This window comes from Saccopteryx bilineata, chromosome 2 (assembly GCF_036850765.1).
Source record: "Saccopteryx bilineata isolate mSacBil1 chromosome 2, mSacBil1_pri_phased_curated, whole genome shotgun sequence".
NCBI lineage: Eukaryota > Metazoa > Chordata > Mammalia > Chiroptera > Emballonuridae > Saccopteryx > Saccopteryx bilineata.
In genome coordinates, this window is record NC_089491.1 from 280543223 (window position 1) to 280564785 (window position 21563).

Here is a 21563-nt window from a genome sequence, read left to right on the forward strand (position 1 = left end):
TTCCTCCCAAATGCCATGTTCTAATAATTTGATGTTCTGTTCAGTTAGGCCGGTGCCCATCGCTTTGTTTACATCAGTGTAGTGCATAACAACCACTGCCCCCTTTTAGCACCGGACCCTTTGATCAGTCAGCAAATATGTATCATACCCCTTTTCCACAAGGAGAAAAGCAGAGAGGCACAGAGCCCTCATCACCTGAATGTTCTACGGAGAAGAACAGATGTGTCTCACATGTTCTTTCCATCGCAGGCTTGATAAATTGGTTGCTGTAAGTTACACAGAAGTTATCTGGAACTAATCAAATATAGAGAGGCCAACAGTACAGCTGTCTCGTCTCTGACATGTGAGGCAATGCGCATGTCATGCAGACTGAACGAGACACACACGTGCCAATAAACATGGTGAAACAGTCTAACTAAAGGTCACATGAATTTTGGTAGTAAACCTGGGATGGAGGGACGCTGCTTTTAAACGGCTTCTCTGATAGGCCATCCATAGCATCTCTGACTGCCAATCACGAGGCTCGGTCTTACAGGACAATGGCTATCAGCCCTGTCTCTGGAGTCAGAATCTACATTTTTGTAAAGGCGCCCCAGAGAAAATCTGGAGGGTTCCCCAGCTGATACTACAGACAGAGGAGGGTCCTGCTCCTGAATAGCTTGTGATCTAGTGGCGGGGACAACAGAGACCCCCCCCCCCAAAGTACTAGAGGGTCCTCAACATGACATGTTATTCAAACCGTGTTGTAGTTTAGTGTTTTCATAAAACGGAAACGTCCACTGGAGCCCAGAATCGGGGGGACAGTAGAACTCTGATTGGACTCGAAGGCATGGAGAGAATGGGCATTCTAAGTTGACAGAATAACATCGGCAAAGGAGCAAAGGCAGAAGAGTGTGCACAGGGGGGCGAGGCTGTTGAGGAGCCTCCCATGATCGTGACCTCACGCACGGTGCCAAATGACAATTTATTGATTCTACTGAGACAAATCCTAAAACGGGATTAGGAGGCACGTAGATTCAGGGAATTTGGGACAAGTCATCATGATGCTTCAGACAATATAATTCCCTGATTCTTTGTCAACAACAGCAAAACAAGGTCTTAAGGCAGTGTAAAACAGGTCGTCCAAGAAACATCAGGGGTCCCAGAGGCAAGAAGATACAATCCTAGTAATGAACTCATGCTCAGTGCTTTCCAACTGCTAGGAATTATACATGTTCCAGTGTTCTTCCATCTTCCCAAACAACTCTCTCAGGGGAAATTATTACTATCATCCCTGTTGTGCGGGCATCAGAACTGAGCTCCAAAGAGGCTGAGTGACTTATCCAAGACAACACAGCTAGTGACCGGGACCGGGACCGGGACCTGGTCTGCTGTCTCTCTCGGCCACACTCGAAGCCCTCCGCTCTACTGCTGCCTGCGTGGGCCACTGGCCTCATCCAGACAGAACTGGGCATGGGTGGAAGTCAGGGAAGTGGCCCGGCTGGCAGGACGCAATTGTGTGCCCATCCCCTAACTCTTTGTCACGTGAAGACACACTCCTGTGCCCAGCTACAGGGCACAGTGCCTTTTCCTCAGATCAGAAGGGTGCTACGATGAAAGGTTTCAGGCCCCAGTGCATTAGGAACTGCAGAGGGTCTGGGGTGTGACCTTAGGCCCCAGCAGTTTGGATGGCGGGTGGTGAGGGGCTGTGCTCTGTGGCTTAGCAGCATCAAGTGCAGAAATACAGTTCTGCCTGTAGTTTAGGAGTCCTTGAGCACTGCCCCACCTACTGGAGCTTCTGAGCTCTGCTCTTCACCGGTAGGAAAGACAGTCACTGACTGGCTGCTCTCCCTATTACCCCTTGTCACACTGGGCAGTGACCTGCCCCCCCCCCCCACCTGGAAAAGGCCCAAGGAGGTGGGGCCAGCCCGAGGTTGCTGCTGCTGGCGCCTGGGAAAGCTGGAGGGGAGGACACTGCCACCCACAGCCTCCGGAGCTCACTGCAGCTGGGGCAGTGGACACCCAGCGGCGGCACAGGGTACATTCAGTGGTGGCTGAGGCAAGCCCTGCCCAGGGCCTGGGAGGTGGCAGAGGGCAGGAGCAAGAAAGCAACCATGTCCCCAGGCTGCCTGCTCCTCTGGGTCCTGGTGGTCTTGAGCTCCAGCTGGGCAGGCTGGGGGGGAAGGGGCGCTGAAGCTGCGCGGCTAAGGCAGTTCTATGTGGCAGCTCAGGGTATCAGCTGGAGCTACCGCCCTGAGTCCACAGACCACAGGTAAGGCAGGTGTGGGGTCCCAGCGGGCTGCTCTGGGGGGGGTAATCTGCTTCTTTTAGACGGCATTCCCTTTGCTAATTTTGCCTTCAATAAGAGTTTGTCATTCTGAGGAGATAGAAAATACCCAGTTTGATTGGCTAGATGCTGCTTTCAAGAGTTTGTTGGTAATAGTTTTGTTAGTATGACTGATTGTTGGTTTAACATATTGATTGATTTGAAAGCACCAGGCACCCATAGTCTCATTAGCCCTCTGCAAACTCCTGTTCTAGGATTTTAGTAGTCTACTGGTTTTATAGAACTTCTAGTTACTTATTATCTATTCCATTCTCTATATAGCTTCATCTTCTAAAACTAAACATGTATGTATACCTTGCACTTTATTATAAGCAGATTATTCAATAATGATTGTCATAATTTTGTTACTTTCTTATAAATGACTTTCAAAACATCATCAGTCTATAAAAATGCAACATTTTTTCTTTTTTCTGCTTTTTCTACTTCATGTGACTCTTCATTTTTCTCTCTTACTTACTCCATGTGACATGATCTACCCTGGCGATTTTGGTGGGGTCACTAATGACAAACAGATGTAACTAAGAGGAAGTTTAAATAATAAAACTCTATCTTCAAGTTGCAAACTATTTTTTCTAATTGAAAGGCTAAAAATAAGACTTCCCAGAAATGAGACAAATTATAGGATCAACAAAATATTTCCAGTTGGTTCTATTTTTACTTTTTTTAATAGTAAACTTCTTAGTATGACTCAATTTTTTTAAACTTAACATCACACTTTAAATGATTGCAAAAGATGTGTTCCTCTTTTATAATTACGAAGTGCTACAAAGTGATCTAGCAAGAGATACTGTAATATTTTGGGAGTCTTTTAGCATGCAACCTTAACCCTTTAACATTTTCTTTGTAAGGATTGTTTTGGAGGGCATTACATACTCTCTTGGTCTTGTAATAATAACTCTTCTTTTTAAAATAAAGCATCTAAAATATTTCATTCCAAAATGATCATCTAGGTCACACCCACACTGTTAGGGAACTGCTGTTAACTAAAACTCCAAGTTAATTAACAATCTTTTCAACACTGATTCTTCCTGCTTGCGGATAGAACACTAACTATGGCAGCTGTGTTCACGCTTGGGAGTTTAGTCTTTCTTCTGTAGTTAATGCTGACAACAACAAACAGAAAACTGGAGGCAGAACCACATAGGTCAAAAGCCTGATTGATATGGTGCAGCCACAGGGAGCTATGATTGGTCATCCTTTCCTCTCACGCCGTGGCTGAGTTTCCAGAATCCTGGGAAGTCATTCTGTTGGTATCAATTATTGAGTCAAAACCACAGAATGATAACCCTCTCAATAGTGTGAAAAATATAACCTGTATATCTGGCTGCTTAAATTAAGAATCTGTTCTAAATTGTCCAACTTCACAAGCTAAATACTACTACAAGGAAATCAACATAGCCAATTTCATCTCTTGCGGACGTGTGTTTTGGCACAAAGCAAAGATCTTTCCCTTCATTTTATCTAATATTAGCAGAACAATGCCTTTTAGAAGTGAAATATATCTACTATTCTTGCTCCAGGTCTGAAGTGGATGTTTCTAAAAATTTCCTTAAGAAAACTTGTTCAATCACTTACATACATGTATGTAGTAACAGATATATATGTATATAGATATATAGATATAGATAGATTTTTTTTTCCTTTCTGGGTAATAGCATTATATATTCATCATGCATATTGTTTAAATTCATATCATCTTTAATTTTCTGTTCTAACAGATTATTTTCTAATAGCCATTCAACTGTTCAAGGTCAAACAAATATGCCTCAGTATGCTCACACAATATATAGGCAAAGACATTAGAAAACACACTTCCATTAAAATTACTCCACGTAAAAGACTGATTTATCTTAATAAAGCTGTTATGCCATTATCTATATTACTATATTTAAAGATCTTGGGTGGAGGAAGAGAGGTAATTTTCAATTTTACTAATAATAAACCAAATAAATAAAAACAGAATCCCACATTGGGGACAAAATCAACATATAGAATCCTTGGGCTCTAAGAACTCTAGAGGCTGTTTAGTTCATTTTCTTTTCTTTTCTTTTTTTCTTTTCATGTGAGAGGAGGGGCGATAGTGAGACAGACTCCCATATGCACCCCGACTGGGATCCACTTGGCAAACATGTCTGGGGCTGATGAGTCAATTGAGCTATTCTCAGTATCTGAGGCCAATCCTAGAACCAACTGAGCCACTGGTTATGAGTGGGGAAGAGAGAGAGAACGGGGAGAAGGAGGGGATGAGAAGGGGGAGAGAGAGAAGAAGTAGAGGGTTACTTCTCCTGTGTGCCCTGACTGGGAATTGAACCCAGGATATCTGCATGCCAGGCCAATACTCTATCCACTGAGCCAACCGGCCAGGATCTGTTTAGTTATTTTCAACTGCCATGTTTTCACTTCTGCTTACCCCACACCCTAAGCACCAACACTCCTAATACTGTCTAGTTTCTACTTGAATGCTTCCTGTAACTGAGAACCCACTACTTTAAACGCAATTAAAAATCCTGTTATTCCTAATACAAGCCTAAGGACACAGAGATTTTTTTTTTTTTTTGGTAATGTGAGAAGTAGATGTTATTTTTGTGTATCTTTCATATTAATTTTTGTATTTTACTTCCAGTTTGAATCCTTTTGCAACTTCCTTTAAGAAAATTGTATACAGAGAGTATGAACCATTTTTTAAGAAAGAAAAACCACAATCTAGAACTTCAGGTAAGCCTGAAATATATATATATATTTATATATATATAAAATATCCATTTAGTAATATTTTATAGAAATGTGTTTTCATTGTGTTTAACCGGCATAGGCTACATAATTTGTAGGGCTCAGTACAAAATGAAAATGAAGTTCATATTATTAAGAATGTGACAACACTGACAGCAAAGTATTAAGCCAGGCAGGGGGCCCTGTGTAATTAATTGCACAGGTCACAGGCCACATGCCCATGAAGCCAGCTGTTTTTAACCTTGATCAAACAAAACAAACAAAACTTTTAACTGTTTGAATTTTTATTCCTTCATCTAACACACTATTCCTGTGCACACGCTACAGGCCGGGTAGTGAACTAGGCACTGTGGATGCCACAGTAGACAGACAGACTCCTATTCTGCCTGTCCGGAGCTTCCGGTCCAGTGTGATGAGAGCAGAGAAGCCTGAGCCAATGACCTTTCGCTTCCCTCTGACTCCCTGGACTCATTCAAAGGAACGGCACGTGGCTGATTCCTTTGCATCTATCTTCTTCTTCTCTCCTATTTTATCTAGTGCAACATACATCATAAGTATCGTTTTAAAAAGAAAAATGTCTTCTTTCCTCATCACTTTTTTAATCAAGGAAAATGGGTTGAAGGGGTTTTGGTGATCTGATATAGGGTAACACATTTTCACAGGAATGTGAGAGGTCATTAAGAAGAGATCTTCCTCTAGTTGGGTCCCCTGGTCAATAATTCACTCAACCTTCCTCCCCTAGCCAGCTGGGGACCTGTAATCTGTCCCAGACTCATTCTTCTACCTCTCTCTTCATCCCATTCTTTCCTGTCTCCTCTGATCTCCCCTTATCTTCACACCTTCCTTGACTGGAGCCTTCCCTTCAGGTAAAAGTCATTAACAATAAAACAAAGCACAATGATGTTCAGGTTAACCTCTATCTAGAAAAATACCCCCCTAGACCCTGCTTGACGTCCCTTTTTCTCCCCTGTCCTTCACTATCAATTTCTGCATGAATGGTCCATTTTAGTCTCTGTTACCGTTCCCTCTTCCTGCATTCCCCACCTCCAATCTGCTCTAACAGGAGTCCCCTAAAATGATGCTCAAAAGAAGGAACCTGTGACTGCGTAGATGCCAGCGCCAATGGCGTCTTTGCAGGTCTTTTCCAACTTGACATTGCGAGGACATTTAATGTCCCCCCTTTTAGAAACTCTCTCTGCACCTGCTTTCCCCTGGTGAACAGAAGTGGAGTGGAAGCGAACAGCAGACAAGAGAACAGAAGCAGGAGGAACTTGTGGATAACTCTTTCCTGCAACATGTCTCTAAATGGGAGGAGACACAGGGTAGTTCTGGGAGGCAATAAGAGGTTTAAGGATATTTTGGAGCTTTATTTTAAAAAGAGAGAAGGGGGGAGAATATACTGACTTAAAATATCTAAGTGCTCAAGGGAATTATCCAACAGAAAAGGAGAGATGAAGACATCTGATGGATGGATCCAGACTCGGAAGAAACAGGAATAATGGGGATCCAAGCCTGAGCCAGATCCGCCCGGGGTGGAGAGAGTCTACCTCGATGGGGGGCAGCACAGTTACTGATGAAATTAAGCTTGTGGTTGTAGGCAGGAAGTGACAGGGTCTCCTGTCCTCTGTCACAGAGCTTATTCATTTTCATAGCCCTAGCTCCAACCTGAGTGCGGACACAATAGCTACTTAAGAACTATTCCGGCCCTGGCTGGTTGGCTCAGTGGTAGAGCGTCAGCCTGGCGTGCAGGAGTCCTGGGTTCGATTCCCAGCTAGGGCACACAGGAGAAGCGCCCATCTGCTTCTCCACCCCTCCCCCTCTTCTTCCTCTCTGTCTCTCTCTTCCCCTCCTGCAGCCAAGGCTCCATTGGAGTAAAGTTGGCCCGGGCGCTGGGGATGGCTCTGTGGCCTCTGCCCCAGGCGCTAGAATGGCTCTGGTCACAACAGAGCAATGCCCAGATGGGCAGAGCATCGCCCCCAGGTGGATCCTGGTTGGGCGCATGCAGGAGTCTGTTTGCCTCCTTGTTTCCAACTTCAGAAAAATACCAAAAAAAAAAAAAAGAACTATTCCATTAAATTAAGTTATAGGTGGGTGAAGGGAAAATGAGCTGGGAAACATTCATGAGGACTGGGGAGAAAGAAATTTGACCACATTTAGAGCCCCACATTAGAACCTTGCGTGGCTTTTGCCATGTTAACTGAATTTGAATGCCTGTGCAGTGTAAGCCCTGGTGCTGAGTACGGGGGTAGGCAGGGTAGGCATAGGGAACAGGAAGGACCCATGCCAGGCTGGGGGGGGGGTCTTTTCAGCAATGAAAAGGCATTGATAGTTCTTGAGGAGGAGAGTGCTGTGCTCAAAATCCTTTGAGATGATTAATTTCCATGGCGATTTCCTGGTTCAGCCTCATCCCTTGGAAGCAGACCTTGACAGATGATTGATGTTCCAGCCGCGTGCACTGAGGGCATTATCTTTCCGTCCATCCCTGCGTATCTCACGGCAGATTCATTTTGTATGAGCTCTGAGGCATTTTAACACCATTTTCACGCAGTCTCTTCCTAAACTCCCCAAGTTGCTTGGGATGATATCCCCCTCATCCTTGTGTCCCGACAGTAGTGGATACAAGGCGTCATCACAGTGTGGAGGAAAAGCCTCGAATGTCGGATGAGAGGAGCTGGGTTGGAACACTGCCCTTGAGTCTGTCTGTGATCGTCCCCATTCCCAGCCTAGTTCTGTGTCATCTGTACCTCCCCCTGTTTTCTGCTCCACTCACCTGGTGGGTGAAAGTCTAGCTGAGCTGTCATGGGCCCCACTTTTGCAGCTTGAGCCCAGACCTTACTGAAACTGTGTGTGAGGGGAAGGGAGTGGGGTGGGCTGCAGGACCCGAGGTCAAGAGACAGACGCCTGTCCAGTGCACAGGGAGGGACTCGGCTCATTTTCAGGAATTTTGTCTTGGGCTTTAAAATGGTGAGTTTTGAGTATTTGCATTATTTCAGGGAAAATTATGTTTGTCCCTAAAGGATTAATTGAGTTTAGAGAGACAAAGAGAGAAAGAGGAGGGAGAGAGAGAGAAGCACTTATTTGTTTCACTTAGTTATGCATTCATTGGTTGCTCCCCATCTGTGCCCTGACTGGGGATCGAACCAGCTACCTTGTCACTTTAGGATAAAGCTTTAACTGACTGAGCTAACCTGCCAGGACTGGTCCCTGAAGGTTTTAAAAGTGCTGCAACAGCGGGCTGTCCTGTTTTCTGTAATGCATTATTCGCCTGAGTGCAGGGACTGGATTAGCTGACCTCCTGCAGTCCTTTCCAAGCCCAACTGCATGAAACTGGGTCATTTCTGTGCTACCTCCCTGGAAACCCACATTCCCGTTTGTCTTCAGGAGCTGGGGGGGGGCAGGAAAGGTTTTAGGACATCTGGCCAACGGAGGCGCTAAACCGCACTCAGGAACAGTCAGCCACATGCTCACCTTCATGCATGAAGGCCTTTGGTTTGCATTCACAGAAAGTTTTCATGGTTTTGTCTTAATTCTGAAGACATGGCAAGGGAGGCTAAATAAATACTCTTGACTGTTCACTGCAGTTAGAGGTCTTCTTAGGTAAAATAACTTATAAGACATTCTGGACATCTGGTATTTGCAGCCAGGTGATGCCAACAAACAAGTCAACCAGGCAAGGCAGCCATGGCAGCAAAGTGCAGGGCACAGTGTGAGGGCACCGTCAGCACCCTGCTGGGCTCCTGGGCACCCGGGGCAGGTGAGAGTGGCCACTGGGAGCCTCATCAGGAGCTGGGACTGAGCACAGCAGCTAGAAGAGGGGGGTCAGCCAGGGGACTCAACTGTGGTCAGGAGTCAAAGCTGGTGTAGACAGCAAGGCTATTCCAAGAATGTGGGGGCTCTGAACCTGCCATGCAGAAAGTGACAGAGAAGGCTTTGGTTCCGGAGTCCAGTCCCAGCAATGCCACTGAACCACCGACTGACCCAGGGCAAGCCCGCCTCCCCACTCCCGTTATAAGCTCTGTGAAGCCAGGGAGAACATCTGCTTTACTCAGCATCGCAGGTCTGACCGCCTAGGATAATGTGGGCAATCAATTCGTATTTGTTGGGTGAATGAATACAAGGTGGGGAGGTCACTATAAAGAGGTGGTTCAAGGCTCAGGATCTAGAATGAGACAGATTTCAGCTGAAATCTTGGCTCTCTCTCCAATTGGTGCTATAATATTGGTCAAGATATTTAAATATTCTGAGGTTTGGTTTCCTCATCTGTAAAATGAGAATCTTAAAACCTACCTTAAAGATGTGTTGGGAGGATTAATGCAAGGACTTACAGTGCTTAAATATATTAAAGGGGACAATACGGGGAAGCCCTGTTATAATTACCATCACCACCGCCGATGAATGCTGGTTCAACCCCATGACTCCTGTACTTGCCTTCTGCTCCTGTGACTCCTAAAGGGCAGAAACCATCCCCACGAGAACTCATGGATGCCTGGGAAGCGGGGGCAGTCAATTCCTGTCACTTGTCTGAAGTAAGGCTTTTGGTGACAGGCTCTCAAGCTTTAAAGGACATCGGTGTCTTTCGGGAGCACGTTAAAAAGACAGGTTCCCCAATTCCAGCTGCACAGACTCGGGTTCACTGGGTTTAAGCTGGCCCTTCAGAATCTTCCTTTCCGCTGGACCCCAGGTGATTCTGACGGAGAGAACCGAAGGACTACATTTGGGGAAATTCTAGACTCTGATTCTTCAAAACTCTGACTCAGATGTCAACTGTTCCCCTCAATCCTGGTGCAGATCTGGTTCTTCATCCTCTCTGCCCCTGTAGCATTTTGCCTACAGCTTAGCAGTGGCTCCTACCCCACGTCCATCTCCAAACTAACTTGGAGCTCCTGGAAGACCAGGACTGCGTCTTCTTTGGCCGTGTGGCCCCAGGATCGAGCACAGCACTTGGCATGTAGTAAGGGAAGTTTCCCTCTCAGTTTCTGCACCCCTATCCCACTGTCCTGCTGTGTTCCCCGGTGAAGTGAGCAATTATTTACCCAGCTGCTCAGATAAGAAACCTCAGGGTCATCCTGGACATCTCTCTCTCACGTGCTACATCCAACCCCGTCAGCAAATCCTGCTGGCTCTCCCTTCAAAATGCCCACATCCAACCTCTTCTCACCATGTCACTGGCCCAGCACACCTCCGTCCTATCTATACCACCTGGAGGGCTGCTTCTATTCTTGTCACTACACAGCATTTTTGTTGTTGTTGTTTTAAGGATGAACTTTTAAAACATGTCAGTCCCCATCTCTCTGATGCACAAAGCCCCATGAGTTCCTGTTTCACTTAGAAGAAAACCTGAAGTCCTTACTGGAGCCCACAAGACCTTGCGTGACCTAGTCCCACTCCATCTCTTCTCATTCTGCCCCAGCTGCTTTTCTTACTGTTCTTTGGATACATCAAGCTCACTTCTGCCTCAGGGACTTTGAACTTGCCAGAGAACTGTGTGATTTGCTCCCTCACTTCATTTAGGTCCCAGAGGACTAAAGTAGCCAGTTACCCTCCTTTATTCACGTCACCCTGGACAACTGAAAATCAACATCTTCCTTTTCTTCATCAAAGAAAGTAGGTCGTCTCTCAGGAATGCCAGTGGTCTGAACTGTGTGGACATGGTCACAATTATTGCTCCTCCTCTCTTGACTTGCTTTGAGCCGAGGGTTTCTACCTTTCTGTCCTTACCTGACTGCATGCGATGTTGAGTTAATAACCTAGCAAAGCCTTCTAGATTGAAGATAAGCAGGTCAGCCTCAGAATCGGGAGGAATGACAGCCATCACACATGGGGTTTTCTAGTGTGTGTCTGTGTGTGCGTGTACGCTTAGCAGCTCTGTCTTTGGTGATACTGATATGTTTCTCTTTTATTCCATAGGACTTCTTGGGCCTACTTTATATGCTGAAGTTGGAGACATGATTAAAGTTCACTTTAAAAATAAGGCTGACAAGCCCTTAAGTATCCATCCTCAAGGAATTAAGTACAGCAAATCCTCAGAAGGTAAGAGGAATTTCCCACTCCTCTGACAAGAGAAAATGTCCAACTCTTCAACACCAGTGTCAAACGTTTAAAACCATGTCATCAACCCCACATCAGAGAGCTCTCCTGCCACTGGTAAATATAAAAACTGTCATCTTTGTAAGGTTCAGAGAGAAAAATGAAAAAGTTCTAGAGTAATCTGGACCTCAGTTTTTTGCTAGATTGTTATTCTTTAACTGTTGGATGGGCAAATTACCTGAGGTCTCTAAATTCCGATATGTTCATCAGCAAAATGAGGATAATCTTATGTATGTTGCAAGATGATTTAAGGTGGGGTCTGCAAACTTTTCTGTGAAGAGCCAGAGAATAAATATTTTTGGCTTTGTGGTCATGTGATCTCTGCTGCAACTACTCAACTCTGCCTTTCAGTAGTACAAACTAGCAGCCAAGGCAATTTACATGCAAGGGACTGAACATGGCGCTATGGACCCAAAAAACTCTATTTACAAAGAAAAGGGCACTGGCTGGATTTGCCCCACGAACCATAGTTTGAAATAGTTACATAGGACTAGCCTAGTGCACATATGATTCTTAATAAGCAGTATTAACATTTTGGACATACTGACATGGTTAAGAACATAATCTTTGAAGGCAGACTTGGGTTCAAATTTCAGCTGTGTCATTTCTGGACAAATGACCTTAGCATCCCTGAGCTTCTGTTTTCTCATCTATCAAATGGTTATACCCACTCCATAATACTGCTTTGAGGATTAAACGAGACCATTCAGGTTAGTGTAACAAACAAACATGGTTCCTGGACCCTGGCAAGCCCTTAGAAATGGTGACAACAATGATGACACTGATGATGGCCATGGCAGTAAAGATCATGAGGATGAGGGAAATGAAAGTGACCACATCAGCCCCAGGACAGTAAGTACCTGCCTTGGTATTGTTTTAATTATTTCCATGATGCTGATGTTCAGATCACAATAAGTGGAGTAGAGCTCTGTGAGGAACTGATATGATACAATTTTATCCATTTTGTAATAGGTGTTAGTATAAGGACACAGATCTTTCATGAGTCACACTTCTTCTGTCTCCCATGTGTTCCAACCATCACACCTTTGAAGAGTGTAACTGAGTAGCAGAGTGCTTTATAGGGCAGGTTCCAGAATGAGAGTGCCTGGTGCGCATCGTGGCTCAGACACTAACTGTGTGGCTTTGGGAAAGTTACCTTTCTGTGCCTCATCTGTCTCATCTATAAAACGGGAATACTAACCATGCCTTCTTCATAAAGGTTTGTTGTCATGAAATCTTAGATCAATGCCTAACAATTATAATAAGCACTTGATAAATATTAACTAGGATGGAAAAAGGTAATTCTTCGATCAAAATTTGTTCAAGTTATGTTATATCTCAATTACATCTCAAGAAAAAATTTTAAAAATGTGTTCTAATAATTTAATATTTAGCCAACAATTTATGGATTAGAAAATGACTTTTCCACTTATTCTTTTCTGTGTAAACTATTGTCAAACTCATTTCTACTACGGGATAAGTGACTGATACTAGGTCAATGAACTGCCCTCCCTTGGAGTATTTGCATGAGCACTTAATCTTAGACTTAAAGAAAAGCAATGAAGCATTAACTGTGAGATTGCAGGCACCGTAGAGAGCCAATTAGACAAGACTCAGTGAGGTAACTTGCACAGGAGTCTCTCTCCTGTGTTCCTAAAATGGTATGGTGACACCGAAAAAGCCTACTTGTGAGGCTTCTAGAAAATTGCATTAGGAATTCTGCACCATAGTGCCAGAGGGGAGGACTCTTAAAATGTCTAATGCAGGCTCCATGTCAGAAGTGGGAGGACGTAAGTGTTCTGGACTTTGTATTCCAAGCTGGGTTGTTTGCACAGGATATGGACCTTGCAACCTTACTCCTCTTCCTTTTCTGTTTGTTTGTCCCTACACTCCCCCAGAGCCAGCAATCAATTATGAACAGTGGTTTACAATGCTCCCACCACTTCCACGGGTCACCTGACTAATGCCCCTGGTCCCATGAATCGCAGGAAGGTAAACCCAGATTGGTGGGGAAAGTCAGAATTTGTCTCGGAAATGAGGTGTAAATCTAGTCAACAGAGAAAGAGTATCCTTTGTGGTAAAAGACAAATCTGTACATTTCATTGTGCCCTCTGCCTTAAAATAAAACATCGTCTTCTTCATGTCTGACACCCTCATCCACAGCCTCCCACTATGGTTTGAATGATTTTTTTCAGGAGTGGAGCTACACGACAGGCTGAGCTAGCTACGGGAAAATCCAGGTTTCTTTATCTCAGAGGCAGACATTTGAGAGACGGGAGGTGGGAGGTTGGGAGAGGACCCAGTCTTTGTTCCTGTGGCTGCTCAATCTAACCAGAGAACCAAACAACCTAGACAGCAGTCTTCCTTATCTGGTGAATCCTTGAGCCCTGCTCCGGATAGGGAAACCTACTCTCGTCAGCAAGAAGGAAAAGAGAAATGGAAAGAATGCTGGCTTTAGAGCCAGAAAGTCCTGGATTTGAACCCTAAGTAAACGTTGGCAGTTTCCTTTACCACGGCCCTCTGTTTTATACCTATAAAACAAGAATAGCAATTCCTTCTACCTAAGGGTATGGCAAAGATTAGTCATGATATAAGTAAAATTCTAGGCGCCCACAATAATGCCAGCTATTGTTTCTGTGATTATTTCATGGCTACTGATGATGAAGGCATTAAATCTTGTTTCCGGAAGTTTAGATTGAAAGAAGGCCTTGGCCTTGGATACTGCCATCATTTTATTTCTACCTGAATGAAACAAAACTCTCCCACAGAATTCAGCTGCCAAAATGAACAAAACTTGCACAGATCACCTCAGTTATTCGGAGCATATGAGGAATACGTCATTTTGAATAATGATGGTTTCCAGATAGTGTGAGGTTTACTTCAAGTGTTTAAGATATTTTCTTCAAATTACTTTGGATATAAATCTTTCTAAATGGTATGCTTCCCTTTTTAAAACAGAAGATGAGAAGCAAAATTCGAATCCCTCTCTCAACCATGACTTCCTGTCTACTGTGAGGTTTTACAGACATCCACAAATGTTAGAGTTGTCTGCAGTCTAAGAGCCAGCAGACGCTAATCAAACTCCCGTGCTGTTGATCTGTGGTGTTACAGGTGAAGGCTCCAAGCTTTCATTTGTGGACGTGATTGATCATTCTGTGACCAGAGTTGCCCAGGAGTCCTTGTCTCCTGGGCATTCTTTCCCTGGCCATCTTTTGAACTCTTGGCTATGCTTTAATAAGGAGCAAGCTGGGAATCTGAGTCCTGGACAGGAAAGATGTTCCCGTACTTGGTGTGGAAGTCTCACCTTGGACTGTCACCCATTAAATTGGCAGCATCTGACCTAAATGCTAAGGTGTAGCTTGGTGTTTCCCAACTACACCTGGTTGTAACCCCTCTCCCCCGCCCCCCAGGTGTGCCTGAGTGCAACCTCAGTAGCATGCCTGGAAGGAAGAGTAAACCCCTGGCTGGATGGGTTGGATAAGTCATGATGTCTAAGAATGCTTACAAAACACTTCCTTCAGAAATGTGTTTAATAGGAATATGTTTTAAACAGCAATCACAACTCTACATAATTATTTTAAAACTTTCTGTCACTAAAAGAGTTCTGGTTTGAGGCTAAAATTTCTGAAACTCTGTAATAGCACCTGGTGGCTGATTGTAATGCCGCCCCTTTGAGTAGTTCATTGTTCATTAAGATCTTCAAAGTTCTTTGTGCAATTACCTTTAAAAGTTTGTTTCAGAGTAAGTCTTATTATTATCCTTTTAGTTGATTGGTATTCTCATATTTTAAATGTGCAAGTTGCATTGTAAGTACTATAGTACAGAATTCTATAAAATCTCAGCTTTCTGCTGGTCAGCCAACTATCTGAATAAAAAATAAATAAAAACAAATTTTCCACCAGAGATTGTTCATGGCATCTAAGTTTTGCCAGATTCTTTATATGAAAACTGACTCTTCTAGATTTTTCCAAAATATTCCAATGCTTGACACAATATAGGCAATTGCCTTTTCTACTTTTTTTTTTTTTTTTGTATTTTTCTGAAGCTGGAAACGGGGAGAGACAGTCAGACAGACTCCCGCATGCGCCCGACCGGGATCCACCCGGCACGCCCACCATGGGGTGACCACTCTGCCCACCAGGGGGCGATGCTCTGCCGCGACCAGAGCCACTCTAGCACCTGGGGCAGAGGCCAAGGAGCCATCACCAGCGCCTGGGCCATCTTTGCTCCAATGGAGCCTTGGCTGCGGGAGGGGAAGAGAGAGACAGAGAGGAAGGGGGGTGGTGGAGAAGCAGATGGGTGCTTCTCCTATGTGCCCTGGCCAGGAATCGAACCCGGGTCCCCCACACGCCAGGCCGACGCTCTACCGCTGAGCCAACCGGCCAGGGCCCTTTTCTACTTTTTATCTAAATATTATTGCCTACTATAGGAACATCTTTGAGTCTATGATAAGCACCTGAAACGAACTGTAAGGGCTGATGTAATCATTCTCATTCATCTCAAAAAATGTGTATTCCCTTTCAAAAGAGAGTTTCACGGCCTGCGCAGTAGAACCAGGCTCTTTATAAAACGCAGCATTCCGATTTTTCCATTGCCTAAATTAAAGCTTCTAAAAGAAGCTTCTGAATCTTTAGAGGCTCACTGAAGCATTCACTAAGTTTATTAAATGGAGAGGAAAAGAACTGCTCAAAAAAAATAAGTAACAAGAGAGGATTTCATGAATCAGCACTCAAATGGATGGCCAAAGGGGCCCTTTATGTAATGCCACTTTCCCTAACTTGTCTGCACCATTTTACATTTGAAAAAAAAAAATACTGAGCGCCTTTTAGCAAATAATTATTTAGTTCATCATGACAAGAGTAAACACATTACAAAGCTGACTAAGGACTGAGCAGGAAGTGAGCAGAACTGAGCAAATATACAACGAAGGGTTGCCCTGTGGAAATAACTCATTCTGGCAAGAAGCTGAACAAGGACTTTTCTGTGCTCTAGCACAATGGTCTTTCCTGTTCATGTCTCTTCTTTTCAGGGAAGAGCTTTAACTTGTTTTGATTGCAAGGTCAAAATTAGGTTTACCAAAAATATGTTTCAAAAATGCTTCTCCTAAACAGCTGTTGATATGTCGTATCTCATATTATGTAGGTTGCAAAATCAAAGATATAAACTACCTGTTTTATTCTAGACTAAAGGTAAAATAAAATATTTTGAAGTGTAAAGAAAAAAAGCATTGATAATGTTATCCCCAAATTATCTCATGAATCATCTTCACTCAGTATAATTATAAGATCTATCTCCATGTATAAATCTATATTGTTCACTATTTGTGTCAAGATACCCATAAATCACCTTTTAGTAGTAGAGAAAACTGAAAGTCATTGATTCAATCATTTGAAATTTATCATATATTTAACTAATATATAGATGTGAAATTCTCAGTAATTTACTTTGGTCAACTAGATGAACATTTATAAACCACTAATGTGTTTAAATAAACCTGCATATGACATCCTAACCATTTAAAAATAAGTTTGCTATCATTGGGAAATCAGTCATGCTGCTATGGCTAGCACACGCCACAGCCTCTTGGGTGATTCTTAGATGTGAATATTGGTTGGTTCTCATCATAGATGTACAATGTGTTCTGATGATGGTGTCTCCACTGAAGTGGCCCTAGAAAAATTCTAGAGGTGAAATTTATAGCCACTAGGGTGCCAGCATGTTCCCTACCATTAACTGGGCTGTGAGCCCCTCGGGGTCTCAAGCTGTCTTCTTTACATCTGTGCCCTGGTGCCTGGCGCAGAGCCTAGAACATAGATGGTGATGAGGATGAGAATGGTGAGGATGGTGATGGTGAGGATGGTGATAATGATAATATGATGATGGTGGTGATGATGGTGATGATGGTGATGAAGATGGTGATGACAATGATGATAATGATTACTAAACTAAACTGAGGTACTGAGGACTGGATTAGAAAGTAAAGGTTATGTGTATTTTCCCTTTGCTCTAAAATTTATTCATTTTACTGGTGATTGTGAGTAGTTACCTGATCCTATGACCAGTTTTACCCCCTCTAGAATAGATACATCACTACCTTCAATCTTGCCCGCATGTGTTAAGAGAACTCAAGCACACTTAAGATACATCTTGTCAGAACTAAAACATAAGGAAAGAGGCTATTTCAGTGGTAAAATGGCTGGGAAAGGAAATAACCCAAATAACAAAGCTCATTACCACACGCTGCCGCAGCGCTGGTTAGGTGCCAGACATTTTGCATATATTTTCTGGTTCTCGTAACCCATCAATAATAATAATATTATTGCTAGAACATGATTATATTATCTACTAGTCAATGAGAAAACAAAGGCTAAAAGGGAGGTGAAGAAACTTCTCCAAATTCCCAAATTAAGAAAATCTCCCAAATTGTTAGCAAGTGGTACAACCAGAAAATTTCAGTTCTGACTCCAAACTCGTGCTTTCTCTCACAGTCTAGCAGGGAAAAGTATCATTAATCATATACTCTCACACATATCTAACTAAAATCATGATGAGTGCTGTTATAGATAACATATAATGCTGCTACGTGTGTCTATATTCATACCATAACCGCAGGTGATATATGTCCATACATGTGTCTACATTGCGAGATATACAATTAGAGATCAGGAATGACAGATCAGAGTAAGCTGACATTTAAGCTGATAGCTGAAGACTGAGCATGCGTTTATCCAAAGAGAGAAGAGAACTTCAAAAGTGCTTTCTCACCTTACAGAGAACATCACGTCTTATCCTTTTGAGAGCTTATGAAGGCACGAAAAGGATGCCATTTTCTATGACGGGCATTCCTTGTGCTGTTTTAACCTCTGGAACAGTGAAAGCATTGCATCTAGAAACATTCCTTTTTGACTTCGTGAGGCCACAAGGCGCGAGGGACTGACTCAGGCCCGGCATCAATTCAAGGCTGAGCCGGTCCACAACCTGCCATGTGTGTTCTAGTCAAGAGACAAGGTTTGGCCCAAGAGGGCAACTCTCCTCAGCCCTGTTTGTGCTTTTCTACAAAAGCGATTTTGCAACTTTCCAGAGAAAATCCTTCCTATTTATTAGCAGAGACACTTCCTCATGAGAACTCTTGTTTTCCTTTTTGATTTAGACTAGAATAATACCCTTACTCACAGGAAGTTACTTAACCTTTTAACATGTGTCAGCTCTTGGTAATTTTAACACTCAAATCCTTCTTATCAACAGAGTGAAAGTCAAACTATCTTATGAGGAAAAAGAAAGATACAACAAAATCCTATGTTGAGCTTTTCATTAGCACAAAGGTCACTAACTCAGATCCCTACACTAGCCAGGAGGGTGAGTCAATGAAAAATCAGTCCAGCAGGGACTGGTGACCAGAGAGCCGGTGTCCTCTCTGAAGGGGCAGTCTGGACTCGGGCTCAGGCAGATTCTGTGTAGGAGTTTGGTCCAGCGTCAGCAGATCTCCAGGTCTTGTTTGTTTTGTTCTTAAGAGAAACCAGCAATCCCGATTCTCATAAAATATCTCCATATTGTTCATGCTGGCATTTAATTTGTTTTAATACTGTGAAATTCTAATAAAACACACCCTTGAGTTATGACTTGACGTTCTTAGTTCTAGCCCGTAGGACCTTATATCTTTTATTATTTATTTATTTTTTGGGGTATTTTTCTGAAGTGAGAAGCGGGGAGGCAGTCAGATAGACTCCTGCATGTGCCCAACCAGGATCCACCTGTTGTGCCCACCAGGGGGCGATGATCTGCCCATCTGGGGCGTTGCTCCATGGAGGCCGGAGACATTCTAGTGCCTGAGATGGAGGCCATGAAGCCATCCTCAGTGCCCAGGCCAACTTTGCTCCAATGGAGCCTTGGCTGCGGGAGGGGAAGAGAGAGACAGAGAGAGAAGGTGGAGAGGGGGAAGGGTGGAGAAGCAGATGGGCGCTTCTCCTGTGTGCCCTGACCAGGAATTGAACCTGGGACTTCCACACGCCAGGCTGATGCTCTACCACTGAGCTAATCAGCCAGGGCCAGGATCTTATATCTTAAGAGTTCAATAAACATGCACTGGGCCTCCTGCCCATGCCAGGTACTGTGAAAGGCACCAGGAGAGTAAAACAAACGCCATCCAGCACCTGCCTTTGAGGAGCTCCCTCGGGTCACATCACGTGCAGGATATGAATAATTATTCTCTGGTAGGATGAAATGAAATCAATCACATAATATCACATATTTAATTATAAAGTGTATTTATGGTGTGCTATAAAAGAAAAGAATGCACAACGCAGTGAGAGACTAGGGAAGCAATGAGCTCACATGTAAGTTGACATCTGAAGGATGAGCACTCATTTTTCCAAAAGAAGAAAGGGAGGAGGAGCCCTTGAGGCAGAGGGCATCGTACCTGCAAAGACCCTGAGGCAGGATGGAATGAAAAAAGGGCCTGAGTGACTGATACACAGTCTACAGGGGACAGTCGCACACACTGAGAACGGAAAGAGAGGTAGGGGTGGATCAGACACGGACTTGTGGTCCACGTGAAGGACTTGGTGAAATAGAGAGCCATCGTCGGGATTTTAAGCAGAAACACAGAAAAGTAAGACCTGGGTATTTAAAAGATCATTCTGTCTACAGGGTGGGAAACAAGGCAAAGCTGTGAGCCAACAGTGGAAATAAAAAGGAATCAGGGGAGAAAAAAAGGCAGGAAAGAAGAAGGAACAAAGACCAGATGGATAAAGAGGAGCCAATAGCAGGATGGTAGATTTCAACCCAACCACACCCCTGACGGTCAGTGGTAAAGCGCTGGCCTGATGTGTGGATGTCCCGGTTCCCAGTCAGGGCACACAGGAGAAGCGACCATCTGCTTCTACCCCCTTCAGCAAATATTATACTTAGAATTGGTGGATGTCATTGTATGCAATTTATAACTCAATGGGTATGGTGAAAGGAAGAGAGAGAAAGAGAGAGAGAGAGAGAGAGAGAGAGAGAAAGGAGTAAAGCAGAGAAGAAAATGAACAGGGAAAGGAAAGGGAAAAAATTAAGCATTTCTGTTTTTAAAAAGGACAGTCACTTTAGGAAGAATAGTTTCCACTGGCCCTTGACCGCATCGTGTAAAACAGTGGTCCCCAACCTTTTTTGGGCCATGGACTGGTTTAATGTCAGAAAATATTTTCATAGACCAGCCTTTAGGGTGGGATGGATAAATGTATCACGTGACTGAGACAAGCATCAAGAGTGAGTCTTGGACAGATGTAACAGAGAGAATCTGGTCATTTTTTAAAAATAAAACTTCAGACTTAAGTATAAATAAAACAGAAATAATGTAAGTTATTTATTCTTTCTCTGTGGCCTGGTACAAATGGCCCATGGACCTGTACCGGTCCATGGCCCGGGGGTTGGGGACCACTGGTGTAAAACATTTAGTTTTCTAATTCTTATTCTCTGCCCATCTACACTCTGATGGTGTCACCTTCCACCTCAAGGAATATATCAAGCTCGTGAACCAAATGAAGATAACTGTATCCTAAAGGGAGATTCTGGCCCCAGCTGATGATAGCGAAACTCACCCCATTCAGTGAGGAATGCCTCCGACAGAGGAAGCTGCCCATCCCTCTGGGCTGTGTGTGATAGACATCGCCCCTCCCTGACCTCACTTGCTCCATCTCTGGCCACATCTTCCTTTGGTTGTTGAAAGCCTTACCCACCCCTCTGCAATTCTTTTCATCTTCAACATCTCAGTTCCCCCTCTTCAACAAGGAAGGCCAATTTCTACATCCTCCCCCTCTCCCACCAGCAGAGAAAGATGAGTATACATGAAAGTAGTGTAATCGGTGGGTCTCTGGGTGTACAAAGGACCGAAGCCAGGCATCTGAACTTCAGAGGGTAGACACATGTCACAGTCTAAGGAGATCTAGACTGCATATCGGAGCTAAACTCTAAGACGCTGGGAAAGGAACTGGGACAATCAGGTGGTAGAAATGGGGTAAAGACATCCAACAGGCCTGGTGGTGGCAGCAGTTGGAAAGAAGAAATGAAAAACATACAGATCAAAACAAAACAGTAGATAAACAGCTCTGAGTACAGGGACAACCCATGCTAACGAGCAGTTAAATATAAGATGTCTTGTCAAGCCCCACAGAGAAAATATAACCCACCCTCACTTACTGAGATGATTTCGCTGATCAAAGAGAAATGATTCAATTCTCTGAGTACATTTAAGTGATAATTATTTAGAAACCCTGAAAACTTAACTTGCTAAATGCTAAGTAATATACCAGTCACATTTCTTATTTACTTCAGATCACCATGGACTCAAAGCCTTTCTAATTACACAGACGTAGACGTGACTATATTGTGAATCTTTCCCCATAATAATGCAGGTTCACTATAGAAAGGCAGATTTATATAT

General features: G+C 43.7%; 1 protein-coding gene across 1 annotated transcript in view; it reads left to right on the forward strand.

Moving 5' to 3' along the window:
* Nucleotides 1-1969: 1969 nt before the first annotated feature.
* Nucleotides 1970-21563, forward strand: part of F5 (coagulation factor V) — a 64645-nt gene continuing 45051 nt past the window's right edge. Inside the window, exons 1-3 of the mRNA XM_066261080.1 lie at nt 1970-2251; nt 4950-5041; nt 10964-11086. Coding sequence (XP_066117177.1) covers nt 2094-2251; nt 4950-5041; nt 10964-11086 — 373 coding nt within the window. The 5' untranslated portion in view covers nt 1970-2093. The remainder of the gene's footprint in view (nt 2252-4949; nt 5042-10963; nt 11087-21563) is intronic.